The 22,392-nt window shown below is 36.7% G+C and overlaps 2 protein-coding genes and 1 long non-coding RNA gene across 3 annotated transcripts; 2 read left to right on the plus strand and 1 right to left on the minus strand.

Moving 5' to 3' along the window:
- Positions 1 to 866: 866 nt before the first annotated feature.
- On the minus strand, positions 867 to 6,057 carry LOC149734379 (uncharacterized). Its single transcript, XM_089881725.1, has 6 exons — positions 5,090 to 6,057; positions 3,490 to 3,684; positions 3,294 to 3,421; positions 2,914 to 3,074; positions 1,818 to 2,011; positions 867 to 1,474 (listed from the first exon to the last, which is right to left on the minus strand). The coding sequence occupies exons 1-6, from the start codon at positions 5,856 to 5,858 to the stop codon at positions 1,149 to 1,151; spliced, it is 1,773 nt and encodes a 590-aa protein (XP_089737851.1). The 5' UTR covers positions 5,859 to 6,057; the 3' UTR covers positions 867 to 1,148.
- Positions 6,058 to 7,180: 1,123 nt separating this feature from the next.
- LOC149734380 (uncharacterized) lies at positions 7,181 to 7,929 on the plus strand. Its single transcript, XR_016385365.1, has 2 exons — positions 7,181 to 7,298; positions 7,626 to 7,929. It is a non-coding gene; the product is annotated as an uncharacterized LOC149734380 (long non-coding RNA).
- Positions 7,930 to 15,761: 7,832 nt separating this feature from the next.
- Positions 15,762 to 21,398, plus strand: LOC149734381 (F-actin-capping protein subunit alpha-1-like). Its single transcript, XM_089882041.1, has 9 exons — positions 15,762 to 15,962; positions 16,437 to 16,500; positions 16,986 to 17,040; positions 17,467 to 17,595; positions 18,189 to 18,324; positions 18,569 to 18,727; positions 19,252 to 19,323; positions 20,249 to 20,311; positions 20,759 to 21,398. The coding sequence occupies exons 1-9, from the start codon at positions 15,924 to 15,926 to the stop codon at positions 20,894 to 20,896; spliced, it is 855 nt and encodes a 284-aa protein (XP_089738167.1). The 5' UTR covers positions 15,762 to 15,923; the 3' UTR covers positions 20,897 to 21,398.
- The last annotated feature ends 994 nt before the right edge of the window (positions 21,399 to 22,392 follow it).

Genomic DNA, 22,392 nt, shown 5'->3' on the forward strand with positions numbered 1-22,392 from the left:
GCCAGGTGGGGTTAAAGAGCTAATAGAACTTAAATGTTTCTTCATTATCATGACTTGATGTGCACTGTTTGAATTTCAATTAAAAATCGAAAGAAATATTCAGGATTTTGGTTTTAACTTGAACTTAACACTTAGGTCTGTCTTTAAACTTGCACCATCAATGTTGAAAGATAGTGTTGGTGGTGACAGTTACAAAAAAGATATCCTTTTAACTTATGTGCCCCATATTTAATATTTATTACCTTTGTATGCAACTATGCAAGGTGTTTAAGTTGTTGCCTGTAAGGTTAAAAATCAGCCTCAAAATGTCTTAAACTGTGTGTAGTTGTGCCGTCTGAGGCTGCGACTATTTAGGGGAAGGGGCCGACTGCAACCTAAATCTTATCAATGATTGCTTATGAAGTTAGACAAATCAAGCTTAAAATCTTTAAAAAAAAATGTGTTTGAATATATGAGTGAATGAATGTAACTTACTTTATCCTCGCATGGCCGAAAAACGCAGTCGTTATAACACGGGTTTAACACCTCGTGCCAGCTTACGAGTTACCATGTATGTTACTTAGTGGGTGATTATTTAGATAATTTGGACAACCCATTAGTGACCACTGGGTTGGAGCAATTGCCGTTAAGTCTCTTGCCCAAAGACACATACGCCCACAATGGTAGCGTCGAGCCTGTAACCCATAGGTAATGGGTTCAGGCGCGCTAACCACTGGCGCCGTGTAGTGTGAGACCACTAACTAATAAGTCAACTCTGTTCTCCCATGTTATACCATGCTGTAGAACCTCACCCACATAGAATGGGACCCATAACTAAGACCTATAAACTTTCCACCACAAGTGAGCTAAACAAATAAAACAACCAATAAATATTTTAAATGTTTCATTCAAAACGCAAAAAATGTACAAAAATAATTTAAAAACAAAAAGCAACAAAATTGAACTGGAAAATATCACCAATGACGAGGCTTTAGTTAATCAAGTGAGGTGGAAAGTGTGGCAATCATGTTTAATTTAGGAGTCCCTGGTTATTGGAGGTAGAGGGTTTGGCTTCTTACGTGTGGGCGCTGTACAAAACACGAGGATGCTCATGTTTGATGACGTCATCGGGACGTATTAACGGTAATCACATTTTGACGTCATAGGTTTTAATCGCCGGGTTGTGTCCGGAGTCTTTTATATACGAAACAGCGCCCACGTGCGGCTGACTGAGCGACAACAATGTACTGGTCCCCTGATATTTCGAAACTTGTCGACCCTGATACTTTTCTGAGGTCTCTTTTATTCAGAACGTCCATGTACTCCATGCGCCCCCTGTTAGCGCGTCCAATTACAATTCTTCCGCGACCGTCGGCTCGATTTAACGTCACAATAGTAGCGATACGATTGTCAGTAACAAACATCGAACACTGAAACACTTTTTCTCCGTCTCTCATCTTACGTCGCATAACTCGCTTGTAAACCTCTTTACCCCCTGCGTGGATCAAAAATGAAGGTTATATAAGATTTTGCAGATTATATAGTATAGTGGGAAAGATAGGACACCTTTTTATTCTATTTTCTTGTCCCATAAGGTAGTAAACACCCCTCAGTACCCAACCAACACATGCGGTAACTCGTTAAGCGGGCACGGGGTGTATGAAACAGAACACCCGTGTTATAAAGACTGTTGTTGCGCCGCCATGCGAGGATAAATAAGCAACATACGTGGTAACTTATAAGTAGCACGAGGTGTATGAAACAGAACACCCGTGTTATAAAAACTGTCGTTGCCCCGTCATGCGAGGATAAATTAGTTAAATTCATTCCCACAATACCTGGTATAGCTTCAAGCTTTTGCACGACTACGATTGATCTTCCCGGTCTGTTCTGTCCCTTACACCGATATATTTGTCCATTCATTTCTTTCAAATCGATGACGTTTAAATCGCTGTGACCGCTACCCGATTCTGACGTCATATTAATCGCTTTCGAAGTGTGAGAAAATACGAAACGCCCATCGTTGTTCGATCTGGAATAATAAATCATTGTTGTAATTGTCTATTATTCTACCCGCTCTAGGAACCTTAGACCTACAGGGGTCTTATGGTCTACCAAATACAATGTATTAAATAGGCCACGGGCCTCCAAACATAAAACTAATAGAAAACTTACTACTTTTAAATTTTCGCATTGAGTTAACAGTTAAATTTATAGCTTTGAATTAGAACCAATAAATTTGCAGCCTAAAACTTGTGACTTTGAGTTCACTGCTTTAATTTTGTGGCTTTCGTGGGAATTGTCGCCTATTATATGTCAGAGTAGCAAAAACATACGTTTGACCGATAAGCTGTTTTCGTTTTCGCGTCAACGTCGCCATTTTTGCCTAATTTGGCTGGGTAACAATTAATGTAAAACCTCAGTTTTGTTTTCTCACACGTCATGTGTCGGTTTATGACCACACTGTGGTGATTGTGACGTCATATCGATCGAATCATACCCATCAAATCACCCAATTAACGAGGTTTAATTACTTAATTAACCGTTTCATAAGTTTTAGGTGTTGGTTATCAAATAATTAAAGCGCACAGTCACCAATTAGTAACTTCACTCAGCAGTAAATCGTGTCTTCTTGTTTTGAGGTTAAAACAGTTATATCTTACAGCAGTAATTGTGGTAACAATTTTTATAAGTACAAATTTTCGGTTAAAAACCACGTAAATTTTCATTCTAAGATGATTTTGTTTAATATCCGTAATGTTTTCGTGGAAATAGTAGGTAGGGGTGAAATGGGACATGTTTTCATTTTTTGTCGTCCCATTCAATAGCAAACAAAGAATATTTATTGAGTTATATAAAACGTTGCAAAAATAATGTCGGCGTTGGGTTAAAGGAACCGCGTTCGAACCCAAACTCTACCACAGAACAAGCTACCTGTACAAATAAATAACTTCATGGTTGCCAGCCCAAAGCCAGAGTTGTCCATTTTGGTTTAATATTACGACACTTGTGGGGTCTGGATGTTCTATTGTCTGCCATGGTTCGTTTAAGAAACTGCCGTTGTCCCATTTGTAGATACGAATACGCCCTGCGCTCTGTGGGTGATATGGTTTTGTTATATATTTGCAATGGGCCGCATGCTCACTTTCGAGTTATAACATTGGTGTCTTCTTATACAACAGATAATTATGGTGTATTTATGCACATCATGCTCACTGTTGAGTTATAACATGGGTGTCTTCTTATACACCAGACACATATGGCGCATTCATATACTATCATACACCTCATGCGCACTGCCAGTTATAACTTACCGTATCTCCCGCCACCAAATACGTCACATAATGACGTGTATAAGTAGTAACGCTGTGTACGTCACCACAATCAAGTAATTGATGACGAACAAACGAATGTCGTGTGCGCCGGTCATGGAAAATTCTGGCTGAAAAACATTCGCAAATTAGTTCAAATCACCACGACCATCCCTCTAAACTGTAAAAAAGTTCTTACCTCTGCATAATCCAGTTCTTCCCGACCAACTCCCGTCGCTTTGACAATGTCTGACGTCACCGTTGATGACGTCATACCCATGATCACACACCAGTTGACACGACTGTGACGTAAGTGTTGTCGAAGCCTTCCCGCTGGAAGGAGTGCACTTTATTGTACCGTTAGGTGGCGGTATTAAGACCTCGCATGCTGAAACTGAAACATTACGCGGTGTTGAATTTAAACAGTATTAAAAACAGAAAATATGTTTAAATAGTTAATTTTTCACAAGGGATTAGAAAGCTAAACATTTGTATTGGTAATGGTCACGGCTTTTATTGAACAAGTTTTGTACACTTATTATAACAGCAGACGATTTACGGTAGTTATGTATAATACTGTGAGACAATATGAATACCGTAATCATATCTCATATTTTCTAATCATGTTTTTTTACCAATTAACAACACTCTTTTAGAGCCCTGGAGATATACGGTTATATTTCTGTAAATATTCTTGATTTACCAACAAATGAAAACAAAAACAGGTCCCATCTTCCCCCCACACTACTACATAAATTGTCGCCCTAAACGTAACTTTCATATTATTTTCGTTGCCGACATTCAATAAATTCAATCATTTATCAAAAATTCAAACCGATATTTCTCAACACTACGCGTAGTGACTTAGCTGGTCGAAGCTTATTTGCTTTCCCCAGACACCTGTTCATGATCGGGACAAACTTAATTAAAACGAAGCATCTGGACGTCTTACGTGGCTGGCCAAACAATAATAGAGGTTTCATATTGATTATGTCTGTTGTCGTTCTGCTACCCCGATTTTTGCGCTCGGTTTGCGCGATATTCATCTGAGCTTCACGAAATGGGTTGGGGGTCATAATATTTAAAGGGTTGGGTTATTCGTCATTGGGCGACCTAGATGTTATCGCTTTTAACGTGACGTGGCTGCGTGTGAAATTCATTGTTTACCAAATATAATAAGGGCAGGGCAAGAATAAGGCGATGATTTTGCGCTATAGTAAAGCGGATTATTTTATAATGCTTTGATCATTAGGCAACGGCGGCCGGATTGTTTTCTGTTTCAAGAGTTCTGGTTAAAGTTCCTAACACGGCAATGCCGATCACCATCTTACTCAAGTTCTAAACAAACATTCTACGAAACATAGATTGCGATATTTGAAACTACTTCGTACATTAGGTATTTTTATTTCTGCCCAATTTAAGTTACCGTATGTTGGGTTTAGCAACCATGCTTTTAATTAATACTTTTCCTCGTGTAGGTTTTTACCGGAGCGTGATTTACCGAATCGTTTAATTGCTAAATCTTTGATTTTGGTTATTTATCTGACCCACTTACTATTCCCATAGACCGTTGTTAATTGTTTAAAACACGATCGGGATATATTATGTGCTAAAGGTGTTCCGTCTTCCCCAGCCCTACTATTTATACGGCCCAAGCAGCATGGATACTCTATATGAGGGTGGCCGTGTGAAAAAGCACACCGCGTGTGGGACTTTGGAATTATGGGTTAGCCTACTAAAATCCGGGGTTTACCACCCTAGTGATATCTACACACAACCGCCACCGTAAACTTACTTACCGCATTTATAATTTTCATCGCGGCCAGACCAGTGCGCCTGCGGGGATAGGCGGCCCAACTTCCCGCGCCTGCCTCGCTTTGCGGGTCGGCATCTTCTGTTGCTACGATGTTCACCAGCCATTCGGAACCCAGGAGCACACCGTACCGCACACCGGGAACGGACACGCCGGCCATTAGAACAATTTACAATTATTCTCGGGTCCACTGGCCATACTGGGCACAAGAGGGCGCTAGAGTCTCTGGGAGGGAACGGTACAGAAGGTAAAGCCACCAGTTTTTTCGACAAAAACTGCCGCGGATCTGGCATTCTCTCATTCAGGGTAAAAAAGCTTTTTCGCCAAGTATTCGGCTTCCTAAAGCGCCAATGCTTCCTTTTCTTTTTGCGTCGTTTCTTCGACGATTTTGTTGCCCGTCGATGCAACCTGTTATCGTCATTATTTGCCGAAATGTCCGATGTTTCCCACGGACCGGTTGTGTTCGTTATGCTCAATGAAGCGTTTTGGAAAAAGAGCAAATTTTGTGCGCCATACATCACCTTGTATACCGTGTCTTTCAATACCAGCTTACTCCCCATTAACACATATCCGCTGACCTCGCTTTTAGTTCTGCCGGGTCGGACCTCTAAAGCCCGAATATCATTAACAACTCTTAATGTTCCGTTTACCGAATCCGAGTCTTCGGCGCTCACTCTTCCGAGCATGAGGTTGGAGCTTCCGATGTGTAAAAACAGAAGCAAAACTGCAAAACATCGCTGTTTTCTCGAACACATCTTAAAATCCGTATTAGCGCTGTCGGTAAATCCAATATCCAAATGTAAAATTCAAGTCTTGAGTCACGTTGGCCTTTTCTCCGGCGAGTTACTTCTGGTAACCTGAGAAGTCGTTTTCCACTTTCACCAATGAGTCTTTGACGTCTTCTCACATCCCAGAGACATCATGTCGCTTAGAATCATGTACAGCTAATAAAGACTCGACCCTACGGCGACCATAACAAAATAAACACGCAATTAGATATTAGGATATGGTGTAATAACACATCATGAGGATCAAACCAACGCTAACCTACCGACGACCTTGTGGCCAGTTTTGTCTTTTAAACAAGCCTAATGTATAAAGACTGGCTAGCGGCAATCGGGTTCACTTACCAGGTGGTAGCAACACGCTTACAAGACTAATTGCTTGTTACCTTCGGCCACACGCGTGTGGTTCTGCTACAGCGCGAGGACGCGGTATCGACGATAAATTTACAATCCCTCGCTTTGTGATGTAATAGGGGCGGGGACCGGCATTCGAGAACAACAACAAGAGAGAGAATAAAGCGATCGCGGTAACATCAAAGTAGTTGAAAAACATTTACGCATAATGGGTTTACAACTTCTGCAGATCGCTGCAGCGTCGTGGTGGCGATGGCGTTTATCTTCGATTGTAATATAGAACTGACCACGTTCAAGTATATGCACATAGCACGCATTGTGTAGTACGTGGGTCTTTATTACGTTACAGAAGCCTTATTACGTTTATTTGTTTGCTAACAGTGGGTCTTGTTTCCTGTGTGACGTGACAATCTAAAATCGACATTTCTTCCAAAACCAGCCAACCGTATCGATATAACATCATGATCAAGTGTAGAGTCGCGTTACATCGCGTCGTATCTTCAAAATCACAAGTAATTGGCCGGAAGCGTTCTCTATGACGTCATAAACCCTTCCCGCATTCCCCGGGGGTCATTAGAGTTTAGATAAATCGTAGCGGGAATATTGTTTTCAAAGTGGCGAAATATTGTACACGAAGCTAGAGTTAGGTATAAGCTATTCTCAATATAACTAAGTTGACTTATACTGGTTTGTGGGTTTAGTAGCCACGTTTTTATTTGTTTCTTTTACCACTGTTTTTAACCACTGTCGTTTTGCTGCTAAATTCTCTTCTCTTTGCTAAATAATTAGCCCTATCTTCGCTTTTGTACTCGAAGAGATACAAAAATAACGTTATATCCTGTTAAATCATTAGTTACATTTGTACACTTTCTTGACCCATATAATTACATTTAAACATTTTTCACGTTGGTTTTATATATTTTACGAAATTCCTTTTTTCCTAGACCTATACCACGCCTACCCTAAGTCGACCGAGTTCAAAAAGATAAAATTCCTGCGATAATTCGAAAGCGCTGAAAAAGTTCGCACATTCTAAAATACCGTAATCTTAAACAGGTGGGGCACACTGTTGATTTTAGACTTAACATTTTGGCTGACTTGGTCTTAAACTGCATGGTTTAATATAGAAACAGCTGCCTAAGATACAGTAGTGCGGGGAAAGATGGGACACCTTCTAACTATATTTTATCTTCCCATTAAGTAGTAAACAAAGAACATTCAAATAATTATAAAAATATACCCTAACGAGTCCGATAGACTGCTGTTAATTGTTTAAAACATGATCAGGATATTTGGATATTATGTACTAAAGGTGTCCCATCTTCTCCCACTTTACTATACAATGTATGTAGTCTATACTTTACTAAGCAACCGCTTTCTTAGGCTTCATACACTGCAATGCAAGAATAACTATACTCTGTGCAATACTGAGATACAGCGTACAATAAGCTCAACTATCCGCTGGTTTGTTTATGTCCGAAACAGCGTCATTATAACGAAAGCATTGTATCTTTTATCGTTGCCATCTTACCACCTAAACTAAACTAAAACGTTGTTAATTGTTAAAAAACTGGATTATGAATTATACGACATTATGCGCTAAAGGTATCCATCTTACCCCACAGTAATATACATTGTTTTTTAAAATACATACTCGCTGTTGAAAAAATACACCCGCTGTCACCTTTCTATCAGTTCTTCCGTTCACCTGACTCGTATAGTACAGGCCCACCCTTTGAAGCCGCTATGTCGCCCGCTTTATATAAAATACTTGACGTGTTTAGGGACTTGGTTTTTAAACTGGGTTAAGTGGGGGTTACAGTGGTGTCGGTGAGACCTTTGTGTCTGCTTCACACGAAATAAAACCGAACTGACGCATTCCAATTCAATTCACTACTCTACAAAATTCTAATACATTAGTAGGGTAGGGGAAGATTCTACACCTTTAGCAGTTTAGCACCTAAAATACAAATATCCTGATCGTGTTTTAAACAATTAACACTGGTCCATGGGAGTCGTGAGGATACGGTTTTATAATTCTTTGAATGTTCTTTGTTTACTACCATAAATGGGACCAGAAAATAGAATAAAAAGGTGTCTCGTCTTTCCCAACCCTACTGTGGTATCTATAACTCAGAACAAACATAAAATTACTTACATATGTCACAAACTATCAATATCCAACGCAATTAAACAGTAATTATTCTTTGCGTAAACTGTTTATCAATTTGACAGCTAAATTTGACTTTCCAGTAATACCTAAGTACAAACCACTTATAAATTACACCGCAGAATTTCTCAACCTACTTCAAGCTCGCCACATCGCCCACACATACTTCGTAACTGTAAGTTTGTAAACTTACAATATATCCTGAACCAACTTTCACTTAACCCGCAACTCAAACATATATTCCACCCTCGCACTTACAATGCTAAACCATCTCTAATGTCAAACCACATTTGATCATAGTTAACCTTATACCCGCATAACCGTTGTAGCCACCGCCGCCACCACAATGATATGCCTCGGCACTCGGGCCGCTAAACCGCCCAACCCTTTTACACACGAGCTCAACCAGGCTGGCGCTTCCGTTCCCCTTTCAAAGCTACATACCAGTAATCACATTACCCATTAACTTATACCAATCGTTTTCCATAATTTTACATCAAAACAGATGTTTTTACCAATTTTAAGCGATATAATTTTCCACAGCACACCTTTTAAAACTGAATTAATTTGTCGCTTTTTTGCTAATTCTCTGTATATCTTTATTTAATTTACCCCCCTTACCGCATTCGGAGTATATATTTTAAAGAATATGTGAAAACAATGTGGTTTCATTAAAAATATAAAAGCGAACTCCAAACCGCATCGCCTCCAACGAACTTTTTACCGTTTTTATGAAACTTTGTTGTTTTCACAATACATTTTAGTAGTTTATTAAGAACAACAAAAAGTCCCTCGCTTTGCTGATACGCAATTTCTTTTGTAGCGTTTTTATTTTTAGAAAATAAACTTGACGTAATGAATTTGTTTTTGTTGTTCTTTGAAGGGTAAATGCAAAACCTTTGTTTTAATTGTCTGCGTAATTATTTTACTAAGAAGTTTGCTTAAGCGGCCCTATTAAGCTTATACCACGCCCGCAATCTTATATAATTGCTTTTATTGGAGCTGCTTTAATTCTCCCAGCTCTATCTTGAATTGATCAAACCGTAATCCGCGCTTAGGTCAGTAAGATTTGGGCTGATAGCGCCCGATACAGCGATTGTCGGTGTTTTTCCTTTCATCTTGATAGTAGATCCTTGTTTACGTGCGGTCACTTCAAAGACTTCAGTAGCGAATCGACCCCGGCGCGAAAATTGACGAAAACACAACGAGAGTGAAACCGAAGTTTACCGTAAACGACACACCGGGACGCAACACCTGTTCGGATCCCAGGGTTCATGTGTCAAGTGCGCAGCATATTTTCCTTTCCTGTGCACAGTTATCTAAAGCGCTGTGAATTTCCCACTTTGTATCCTATTACAATACCACCCTGTAAACAGGGGTTTACTTTCATTTATGGCCGACAATTTAAAGCCGCAATTTTAAAGCCCCAAAAGTTGAAGCCGCAAATTTAAAGCCGTTTTTTTAAAAAACCGCAAATTCTAGGCCGAAACTTTAAAATCGCCAATTAAAATGCGCAATTTTAAAACCAAAATGACTCTTAACCAACCAGTGGTCCGCCTTTTTTTACCCGAGTACCATTTTTCACTTCGTAAACACATATTTTTTGCACCACTTATTTGAAAAAAAAAAACAGATAAAAAGAGCCAAAAATTCTTGATATTATTCACTGTCAAGTTGTTTGTTAAACACGTATGAGTTGCTCGCGTACCACCTGGAAGACATTTATGCGCAGCATGTGGTATGCGTACCGTAGATTGGGAACCACGGGTTTAAGCTGCCGTGGTATCGGCAATATATGAGGTAATATATAAACTAAAGCTTCGTTTCATGAACTGATGTAAACTATTTTTAACAAAAATCTAGAAAAACAAGTGTTACAGCATCGCTCATAAAACTGACAGACATACCATAGCCCACTCAATGTATTAAAAGTATTAAGTAGGTATAATAGACATACGCTACTACTTACAAAAGTGTTTCCAATAAAAAGCATTAAAATATCATGATTCTAAAATCTAATCTCGAACTAAAAGGTAATTTAAAAACTGAAATAAAAGCTGAAATAACTGTTTTTGAATATTTGGATATTAAATGCTAAAGGTCTCCTGTCTTGCCCTACAGTACTATATAACTACCCCTTCCTGCTCTTTAGACGTGCCCCTATATACCCCCTTCCTGCGTTATAAATACCACCATCACTAAGTTCGTATTTACAACTTAAAGCCAATATGTCTACAGTTAGTGTTTTGTAGGCATCAGTTGGTATTAAAGCGAGCGAATGTAGGGAGTAAAACGGGATGTTAAGTTAAACTACTTAAAAACTATCCCCGTTTTTTTAATTACTTTAAAACTGCTCTCTTAACCCCTAGGACGCGGCAACTTATAGGCTACATATAGTACTGTGGGAAAAACAGGACACCTTTAGCACATAATCTCCAAATATCCTGATCGTGTTTTAAACGATTAACAACGGTCTATGGGAGTCGTGAGGATACGGATTTATAATCCCTTGAATGTTCTTTGTTAACTACTTATTAGGACGAAAAATAGAATGAAAAGACGTCCCATCTCCCAACATCCCACTATAACTTTCTTAAAATTCATCTCGTTTTTTTCTATTTACTTTTAATTTAAGTTATTACTTCACTATCTCATTTAAGTACTGTACTATGCTTTATAATCATCAGAAAATTTGCTTTCCTCTTTCTGCGAGTTATAAATATAACATATAGCTTCTTGCAATCATAATGAAGTGTTTTTCCCAAACCGCTTACTTGTTTTTTATTTGGAAGCTGCTATAAAAGGTATAAAAAATCACGGTCATTAAAATATATTAGGCGAGTTAGGCATTTTATTTCGTTGTGTTACATTATAAATACGGAACCCTTTTCCCACGCCACTCTGTATACCTCATGTTTTTATTTAATTTTACACGACGTACTTTGTTTTTGGAATTCAAGCTCTTTGTCCTTACTTATGGTCAAAATTGAGGTTTAAACCTTAACAAGTTCGAACACTTAATAAATCTTTCAGCATTTAAATTATACGACTCCATCTCCCACTTTATTGCCTACACATACTTTAAAGTTAAGTGCATTTAGATAGACTAGTTGTCCCACTGGCACCAGTCTAAGACCCAATCTATCAAGATACAACAAATTTAAACTTATTTTAATCGCTTACGCTTAAGTAGAAAACTTAATAAAATTGTCTCAACGGCATGAACCGCTGATAATTACTAAATCGTAATTTTTTTACATTCGAACATGTTATTCACTTAAAAATGAGTTCCGTATCAAAACAACGTATTTAGAACTGGATAGAAAAGTACTCGCTTTTATCATTTAAATAAAACAACCAATTGACCCTTTTTTTTAACCGGTACATGCATTTACAAACAGCCTACAAAAAGGCTTATTCATTAATTAAGCACGGTTACATTTTACAAAAGATAATTATAACGAGAACAAAGTCCATAAATCGATTTAAAACTTCTAATTAACTCTTGTTTGTCATTTCGATTACAAAGTAAGTTAGGATAATAGCTACATAAATACTGTCATTGTCACAAATTTATTAATATATACAACGTATACAAACTATTAAACTATGCGAGTCAGAATTTGCTTCGTAAATCTAAATTGTCCTTTCTTATTATTTCTCAAATCACAGATCTGTTTAATCGCTTAAGTCTCCAGGGCTTTGTCTTATGGCATAAACCCAACCGTTAGAGCTATCTTCAATGCCTTAACTTGGCCCACAGCCATAAGTTAGTAGTGAAGGACGAAGTGGTCATACGACCTCAGCTACATAACTATGTAAACACTCAACATAATAACTTGCATCTCGTCTTAAACTACTCAATATAAAAACTAAACATTCGCTGAAAGAATAAAACCAACAAATGTATAGTACGGTGGGGAAATACGGGACACCTGTAACACATAATATCCAAACATTGTGATCTTATTTTAAACAATTAACAACGGTCTATACTCTATGGCAGTCGTAAGAATACGGTTTTATAATTCTTTGAATGTTCTTTGTTTACTACCAAATGCGACGAGAAAACAGAAGAGAAAGTGTCCTATATTCCCTCACTACATTATATAACCTAATACCGTGTATAGTTTTTGAAATACTTAAACAAAACACTACTGTACCCGGACTGAATACAGTACTTCGGGGTAAGATGGATCCCGTTATCACATAATATCCGATAACAGTTAACAACGCTTATTTGGAGTCATGAGAATGCGGTTGTATAATTCTGTCTCTCTTTGTTTATTATCAAATGCGACGATAAAATAGAATGAAAACATGTACCATCTTACCCCAACTTACTATACAGAAATTGCCTAACTGAAAATTTCTATAAAACGACCTTTTCGGCGACCATTGCTGACCTTTTCTGCCTCATTCCCTTCGTATTGTACAAAGGTACAGACGAAGACGATTTGACAATGTAAAACCGCCAGACAATTTGTCAGACCGAAGTTAATATTGAAGAACGGTTAGACCTAATTGAGAAACAGAATCCGACAGAAAACAGCTGTCCAGGTCACTTTGATGTCACAATGGCCTCTCTCTCGTCAGTAATGAGAATAGCACTGCTGGGTTTTACATTGGACATCCCACACGCAAGATCGGTTTTCAGATAATCGTTGCGAGTGGTTAGCAATTAACAGCGGTAAGTGTGATAATCGACTTTATTACGTATTAACAACTTTAAAGCGATTACGGCAAGATGGAACCGCAGATTTTGTTTCCCACAAAACTTTATCCAGGATTTAATAGCATTTATAATACAAGGTATAATCAGTCGCCCAAAACCTGTCAGCATATTAGCTAAAATGGTTTAGTTAAACGCTTATTGGAGATGTATTCACATTTTAATAGGATGATTCCTATTTATAGTTGGGTGGGGTAAGATGGGACACATTTTTATTCCATTTTCCGTCCCATTTGGTAGAAAACAAAAGACATTCAAAAAATTATAAAACTATTATATAGGATACTTCGATATCATGTGCTAAATGTGTCCCGTTTTTCCCCGCTCTACTATATATTAATTGGTCGAAATAACGACAAACCTGCAGTCATTATAACACGCTTTAAAGTCAAAACATACACAATCATATTTACGCTATTCGCGCGATAGATTTTTTGCTTTATATCCTTGCTTGTCTGCCAAATTCGCTTTGTAACTCAAGACTAATTGGTTTATGAACCCCAAAACACACTCCTTCGGCCAAGTCACCATGTCCCATGCAAAAGCAATAGCAACGCTCATTATTTAAACTTGGTCCTATAACACGTTGGTCTATAGTCTATACTATATAGCCTACGCTGGTTTATATACGTTGGTCTATATATTCTATACTAAATTCGTATTATAACTTAAGACTAAGTGGTTTTATATTCACAGAACACACTTACTCAGCCAATAAGTAACTACTGATTAAAAGAACGATCAATTTACGGCAACAGTTGCAAAATATCCGCCTCCGCTTTTACAGTCGTTAACTAAACCATGCGCAAAATATCGTGATTTATAAACTTAAGACCACCGTGCGTTTTACATTGATTATATCAGCGAGCGACTCCTCGGTATTTAATCTATTTTATCTTAATATAAGATTTGTAAACATTCCGCCACTTAAAATAGACTCATCGTTATTAAATAACCGTATTTATGTGACTAAGATTTAGTGGCTTTGCGTTAAATATAAAAACATTTAAATGGGAAAATCATGTTTAAAGTTGAAAATCAGATTAAATTATCCACGTTAATGTATTTGAGTCACCTAATTTAGGTGCTAGACAAGCTATTATAAAAATACACGCCGATTAAAGGGGAAAATATGAACCGACCTTAATTTCCAATAGTCATTATCGCTCAACGAACTTATAATTATGACACTGGTGTTTTATCACAAACCACATGCGATGGTTTCCATTCACCTTGTGCCTGCTTGCAGGTATATTGAATTGGCGTCGGTTCGTACAAAAAATAAAATAAACAAAAACCCACAAACTTGCATATACATGCTGACCAGCAAGCGGACATGAGGTATAGTAGGGTGGGGTAAGATGTTTTTATTATTATAGTCCCATTTCGTAGTAAACAAAGAATATTTACAGAACTGTATAACCGTATCCCCACGACTCTCAAAATAGCTGTGTTAATTGTTAATACTGAAAATATGGGATTCGGAAATATGAGATACCAATAGGGATATCATGCACTAACAGCATCGATCTTACTCTACACTAGACGTCACCGCCCGTGATAGCCAATAAGACACCCGTGTCATATCTGTGAATTGCCCGACGTGAGAATAAATAAGATAATGACCGCGTTGCTTTGATGTATAATCTTGGAGTGTGTATGTAACATTGTAGGGGGACGGACATGTGTCTTATGCTGATCAAATAGATGCCTTGGCAGTAACAAGTTCACATACGACCATTAAATACTATTTTTTTAGGCATAGCTCACGAGTGCAACCTAGTGGCCGGTCTAATCGTACCTGATAATAACGATGTTTTGAATTTATTGCGGAAATATAACTAAGTATTAATGACAAAGTCAGTCTAACAAGATTATGTAATTTTTTGTTAAATAAAATAAAACGCTACCTTAATTTTAAAGAAAATTAATGTTTTCGGTATAAAATTACCTATTTGTAAACTGTGAAGATAATTTTTAAGCATATTTAACTAGCTGAAAAATTTTTTTTTTAATAAAGTTAACTAAACCCCAATTAAAATTAAAAACAAATGGGTTTTATTCACAGAAATAAAAAAGAATAGAAGGCGCATCTCCAATGTCGGCAAAGGAGAGAGCACGATACACTGTCTCTCTTTCGCGGGTCGTTCCCGTTTACTATTGTAGTTAATGGAGTCGATGACGTTTTGTGTAGTTTTTCTTCGTTTTTTGACTTAATTTAAAGTTATTGTGTAAAAAAACTATTTTCTAATATATATATATTTCTAAAAAAACGTTTGTTTGAAATTTTTAATTAATTTTTTTAAATAATTAAATTTTCTAAACAAGTGGTAAACTGTAAGCGTTAACGTACCAAATAACTAAACTAGCCTAATAAACTTGAATAGTTGGTGTAGTTTTTAAAATAAACAGCTAAAACCGTCCAAAAATACTATGCGCCTATCTTTTACAATGGAGACGAAGGGAAATGGGGACGGAGTTGGCGGTCACGTGAATAGAAAAAAGAATATATCACGGTTTTGGAAAGTTGCGCGTTCTACTCTTTTTTATTTCTGTGGTTTTATTTTAATTGACAAAGTTCCAGACCTCATCCGTTTTAAGTTGCGGTTTTGCTATCTGTTTCCGCAAAAAGATTTCCCTTCGAATTTTTAACTTTTAAATAAATATTGAGAATATATTTGTCATTTTAGGGCTAAGGATTGTAAAAATAATTGTTAAAAATAAACTGTAAACTCTTGGTTGCTTCATAAACAGCATAAAGGATTAATTTCGGTGAAATATGTCCGATTATGGGGAACAAATCAGTGACAGCGAAAAAGTGAGTAAATCATGTTTGTTTTCATGATGTTGTTCATAATATATTTCATGTTAAGTAGATTGTTTGGCACTAGTGAAGAATCTTCCGGTACATAGCAGAATAGGCTGGTGGAAAGTGTTAGAGTTTGGTGGTTATAGGGGTTAGTAGTTAACAAATAAGGAGGGGTGAGTATTCTTCACTAGCACCTTTTCTTGGCTAGTGAAGAATCCTCCCCCCTATGTAATCTGCTAACCATCAACTCCTAACTAATAACCCTTAACCACCAACCTCTAACACTTTCCACCAGCCTAATCTGTAACGTACCGGAAAATTCTTCACTTGTGTCAATTTCTCATATATTTGTAACTAATTCTATTTCCTGTGTAATATTCTCTCTATTCCATATGTTATGTATATGTTCTCACAAGCATTATGTATATGTTTCATTGTTCTCCCTTATATTTCTAACTAATTGAATATATTTTGACCACACAGCAACGGATTGCCCATGACTTTATCACCCATGCACCTCCTGGTGAAGTAGAAACTGTGTTTAGTGGTAAGTAGTTGACGTTAGTTTTGTAATTTGGCCAAGACACACTCAGTATCACAAAGTGCAATACTAAAGTGTAGAACGATTATTGAACGAAAAAATAATCAGAGTTTAATTAGAAGAATGTAACTGTATCACATTTCATCATTTAGTTAAAACGAACCAGAGTCCGGACTATACATTTTGAGATTCAATGTCTTGCAGTTTTTTAATAAAATATTTGTTTAATTATTTATGTACAATTGTACATGGTTTTAATTTTAGTAGCCAAAGCCATTCTAAGATGTAAAAAATAGCAATGTTTTTGATTCATGCTTGACTTAGGCAAGCTCTCTGTTTTATATGTTCTCAATGTATATTGTTTTGTTAGTATTACATTGCAGAAAGAAACTTATTTATTCTAGTACAGTAGTACTGTTTTGTTTGACCGTGAAAACACATTTAATTTAATTGTTATTCAAACTGTATTAAATTAACTTTATTATTCCCAGATGTTCGGCATCTGTTAAGCAAAGATGGAAGTGCTCATGGTGAAAGCATGACTGCGTAAGTTTATGTTATTTATATCTAATTACACAAACATATTGATATCAGGATATTACACCAAAGAATTAGCTTTGTACCTAAGATTATTCGCTTCTGTGTGTAAATTGTATGATACAATTTAGTCCGGCTACATAGTTACCTTTTTTTAGAAATATTTAAAGTCAAAGGTTCAGTTTTCGAGCTGGTGAACTGGTACTTAGGTTAGAATAATTGGGTTTTGTGTGTGAATTGTCTCTCACAATTCTGTTTAGCTGCATAGTTAATTTTGTACTTTTTGTTCCGTATGGGTGAGGTCCTTGCGGTTGCAAATCTAAGATTTAGGTCAGATTCGGCCTATTGCCCCAACAACTTTGTACGTCCTTAAATTTATAGTAATTTTTTACAATGTGAATTTCTTTACTATTATTTCTTTTATTTGGTTTGCAGGTCACTTTCTAAGTACAGAGTCGACCAGTTTACTCCGGTTACTGTTGACAAAGAGAAAGTTCTTCTTACAAACCACGGTAAATTGGACAACAACAGATTTCTTGACCCAAGATCAAAGAAATCATTCCAGTGAGTAGAAGAACTTTGTATGCGGTGAACCGTAACGTCTGCTTTTCCCCTTTATTGGTTCTTAAACTTTTTACACTTGGATACTTTGGCTATGTTTGTGTGGTAGCATGGAGTTTTAAAAACCTGTGGTGTACGTTTTACACAACTTTATTAAAAGTTTTAACAAATTTCTGTAATATTTTCCTTGTAAATTTGAGTAAATTTTCAAGACAATACACCAGTGTACAATTTTATACAAATCTTTTCAAAATATATGCTCTGTATTAACAAGCTCTTTTAAAGTTGTAATCTAATATATAGTTCTGTACGCTACTCAATTAAGTGATAAAAGATACGGTAACACATCTTACCCCAACCTACTCTATGTTTTTACAGATCTTTGTCTTTATACACATGTCCTAAATTTTATTATACTACTGTGACTTCTGTGGGGTAAATTAGTCATCAGTAGCCCCTGTTTTAACCAATAAACATCACTCTTTTAGTCATGAAAATGTGGTAACAAGGGAACTTAACCTTAACCTAAACCTTCTATATGTTTTACATGCATACCTATTTACTTATACTTATAATGTATCAAACTTTTTCCTCAGCTGCAACATTCCTAAGGTTGAAATAAGCGACATTCAACCCGCAGATGTGGATTCGAATGCAGAAAGTTGGAGGAACGAGATAGATAACGCGTTGGCCAAATATATTAAAGAACATTTTCCACACGGAACATGCACTGTGAGTGGAAACAGTTTTGTTTGATGAGTCGTTTGTTAGTTTTTATCATTTTTAGATATTGTGGGTTAGTAAGGTCCCTATTTATAGGGCACCTGGAATTTTTGCCCGGGTTAACTTGTTACCCCAATTATTAGGTAATTATATATAGATTTTTATATAAAATTTCTCTTTAGACTGTGCTGTAAAAGTCACAGGTTTAAAACTTCAATTATTTTTTTTTCAAAATCCAATTATTTTCAAAAAGGTTTATGGGACTTCCAACGGAGGCGAGACGACCATCATCGCTTGCATCGAGGACCACAAGTTTAGTCCCGAGAACTTCTGGAATGGAAGGTGGAGGTCGGAGTGGAAGATTACTATCGAAGACGGAAACGCTAAAGTTGTCGGGATACTTAAGACACAGGTGTGTGTCGTGTTATATAACTTGTGTGTGTAAAAGATAGGGTTCGACGTCGAACCTGGGGTGGTAGGGTTGGCAGGTTAAGACTCAATTTCTGCAGTGCCCTAATTGGTAAACATTAAAATGCAATTTATTAAAAAAACTGTTTTTTTTGGTTATCTCCGCCTTCCTATTATAACAGTTTGGTATGTCCTTATATAGAAAGTCCATAAAATTTGGGGAGTCTGGTGTTATGCCACAGTGGTTCGGCCTCCCTTATAACTTAAGAATGGCTGGTTTGAGGCCCGATGCTGCCACCATTGTGGCCAGATGTGTCTTTGGGCAACACAATTACTTTTTTTTATAAATGGATTTATATTTCGTGCTAACATTTTAAACACACAGTTTACATAATTAGATGTTTCGTCTATATGATGCGTTAACTTTCCGTTTAACTTTCTATATTTGCAATTAAAACATATTTAACTTTAATTTGGTGTGTTTAACTTTGTAATTTTTCCATTGTTACCTAACAATAACAATTATAGGTTCATTATTACGAGGATGGCAACGTACAGCTGGTGAGCCAGAAGGAATGCAAAGACAATCTTACTGTCAGTGTAAGTGGTAACAATGTATTGACTTAGTTTCTGCTGTTTTTTTACATAAGGGTAATTCCCTAATGTAAAACAATTAATGTGTTTTGTGTGGGGCAATACATATGGTATGAGTTTCTATAAACGGTATTTTCCTAATTTTCAATATCTAATTTTTGACTTTTTAAATTGGATTTTTATTTCAACAAAAAATTTTTTGTTCATTTTTTAAAGAGTTTTTGAAAAGATATTATTATGTCTTCTTGCAACACCACAATATAGAGTGGTAATTTTTTTGCTGGTTATATTAGAGTTATTTAAAGTTTCTGATAATATATGATAATGTAAAGTGTTCAACTCATATCATATGAAAGCACAACATCTGAACAATAAGATACCACAGGAAGTAGTTTGTTTGTATTCAACACCCACATATATATATAATATGATATCACTGGTTGCTCTATACCTTGCTATATTCTGAAAGAAGTTATAGTGGTGGACATGTAATATCGTGTGTGTTTGGTGTATAAGAAGACACCCATGTTATAACTCGACAGTGAGCATGAGGTGTATGAATATACCATGTGTGTCTGGTGTATAAGAAGACATCCATGTTATAACTCGACAGTGAGCATGAGGTGTATGAATACACCATGTTTGCCTGGTGTATAAGAAGACACCCATGTTATAACTCGACAGTGAGCATGAGGTGTATGAATACACTATGTGTGTCTGGTGTATAAGAAGACACCCATGTTATAACTCAACAGTAAGCATGAGCTGTATGAATACACCATGTGTGTCTGGTGTATAAGAAGACACGCATGTTATAACTTGACAGTGAGCATGAGATGTATGAATACACGATGTGTGTCCGGTGTATAAGAAGACCCGACACTGAACAAGAGGCGCACATCCAAATAACATCAAATATTTTTATATCCAGTCTGAGAAACAGCTTGCTGATGATGTCACAAAGCTTATTATGAAGTTTGAATCCGACTACCAGGTAACAATATCTTCCCATTTCATTACAATTGTTATTTATGTCGTATTCTAAAATTTCAGCTGTGTGTGTTTCAGTATAGTTGGCTGCGTGCTGCCTAATGCTATACAGTTGCCTCAACAACTTTTCTTGGTGAAGTTTATATTTTACAGCCTTCAACCTAAAACATCCCATTAGTTTCACCAACTGCCACACTTGATAGATTGCAACACAGTTAAATATAAAATATCAGGAGATGTTAATTTCTATCAGTCTATGCATCTTTTCAGCGCAGCCAAAAACAATTTGTGGTTTATACCGAAAAGGAAATTATACCATCGTGTTATTATTACTACATACTTATATCCAGATATTACCCATTTCTACATAAAGGTTTAAGTCCAACATAACAATAAAGGATAAAAAACAATTTGTGATTATTACGTAACCACCTTGTTTATGATGTCACAGCTTGCAATAAACGACAATTACAATACATTGTCGACGACCACCTTCAAAGCTCTTCGTCGCCAGTTGCCGGTCACTCGCACAAAAATCGACTGGAACAAAATTCTTGGTTATCAGATCGGAAAAGAAATCGGGAAGTGACCCTCTGGTTCCACCTGGTGACCAAATATTTGAGACAGTAATCCGAAAATATTATTATCATATTATTGTTATAAGGCATTGTATCCGATTCAATCAAACACATAATTATGATTGAAATGTAAATAAACCTGTCTTTTAAATTCAAATTAATTTACGCTTTCTTAATGTTGCTGTTATGGGATGTTACCAATAAGGGGATGCATGAAGCACTTAAATTAATCCTTAAATTTGTTTGAAAGAGTTTAAACCTACTCAGATTTCTCGCATATATATCTATAACCAGAATATCTGTCGTCTACTGCATATTTGTGATTATGATGTCACAATAATTGTATTTTCCCACAATATTAACAACAATAGCATTATTACATCATCATGCAGTTTAATTCTCATACCGGTGAAAATATTTTAGTTCTTCCAAAATTATAAAATTTTAGCCCGATTGGTCCAAAAGTGTTTGAACCGTAATCATATTTTGTGAAATAAATGCAGCCACCATGGAGTTGTGTTGGATATTATACCTGTACTAAGTTACGTTCACTTTGTGTAGTAGGGTGGGGGAAGATGGGACACCTTTTCATTCTATTTATCGTCGCATTTAGTAGTAAACAAAGAACAATCAAAAAATGATAAACCACCCCCTATCCTCACACGATCAGGGTATTTGCATATTATGTGCTAAAGGTGTCCCGTCTTCCCCCACCCTACTATTTGAAATATTCCACTCCGAGTCATAAGAACACAAGAGTACCGAACTGCTGTCATTTCGCGGCAAAATTAAGCATATTTTATACGAGTTTGCTAATTCTCCGCTGTCCTTACTGTTTCGTTGATACGCCGCTCGTTTATTCGCACAATAAGCCGGAGGTGCTGCGTGTGCGATAGCGCGTATGTTGCCAAAGTTCCTAGCAACTGTAGTCCATGGTTGAACGCTTGGTTACTTTTCTTTGGTTCCCAATCAATAGTTCTTCATTATACGTGGCAGAAGCAGAATCGTAATACTAGATCACGGGCGCATAACGGACTGTGTGGAGTTGTTCAAGTTAAAAATATGTGTTGAGTTTTAGTTTTAGAAATTACAGAATAGGTGTGGAGTTTTAGTTTGAAAAATCTGAAGTTTAGAACGTAGTATGTTAGTATTTGTTATGTTTAATATTATAATAAAACGATTAATAATTGGTATTTATTTGGTAGAAACACCACGAGGTTGCACGAAAATTAGTTTTTTTTAGCAAAAACCAATAAATAACAAGACAGCAGAGCTCTAATAAGTGAGCACGTTGCATTTGAAAATAATTGCAAGCTGTTTATTGCCTTACTTACATGTATTAACAGGTACACAGACTTTTATCCTTAAAAATTCTGAATCAATGGCGTGATACCACTCGTTTATTCGCCCAACGTGCTGCGTTGTGTATGCGCGTATGTTGCCAAAGTTCGTAGCAACTGTAGTCCATGGTTGAACGCTTGGTTGCCCCTATTTGGTTCCCAACCAA

The sequence above is a fragment of the Ciona robusta genome, chromosome 7 (assembly GCF_009617815.1).
Source record: "Ciona robusta chromosome 7, ASM961781v2".
Taxonomy (NCBI): domain Eukaryota; kingdom Metazoa; phylum Chordata; class Ascidiacea; order Phlebobranchia; family Cionidae; genus Ciona; species Ciona robusta.

What these genes read in the sequence shown, in the direction of transcription:
- LOC149734379 (XM_089881725.1), bottom strand. Translation starts at nt 5,858, where the DNA reads ATGTGTTCGAGAAAACAGCGATGTTTTGCAGTTTTGCTTCTGTTTTTA. An exon ending in ATTTGGTGGCGGGAGATACG is followed by an intron (nt 3,075 to 3,293) that starts GTAAGTTATAAC and finishes TATCACCCACAG; the next exon opens with AGCGCAGGGCGTATTCGTAT. An exon ending in GAAGTTATTTATTTGTACAG is followed by an intron (nt 2,012 to 2,913) that starts GTAGCTTGTTCT and finishes TTATTATTCCAG; the next exon opens with ATCGAACAACGATGGGCGTT.
- LOC149734381 (XM_089882041.1), top strand. Translation starts at nt 15,924, where the DNA reads ATGTCCGATTATGGGGAACAAATCAGTGACAGCGAAAAA. An exon ending in AGATCAAAGAAATCATTCCA is followed by an intron (nt 17,596 to 18,188) that starts GTGAGTAGAAGA and finishes CTTTTTCCTCAG; the next exon opens with CTGCAACATTCCTAAGGTTG. An exon ending in AGTTTGAATCCGACTACCAG is followed by an intron (nt 20,312 to 20,758) that starts GTAACAATATCT and finishes ATGATGTCACAG; the next exon opens with CTTGCAATAAACGACAATTA.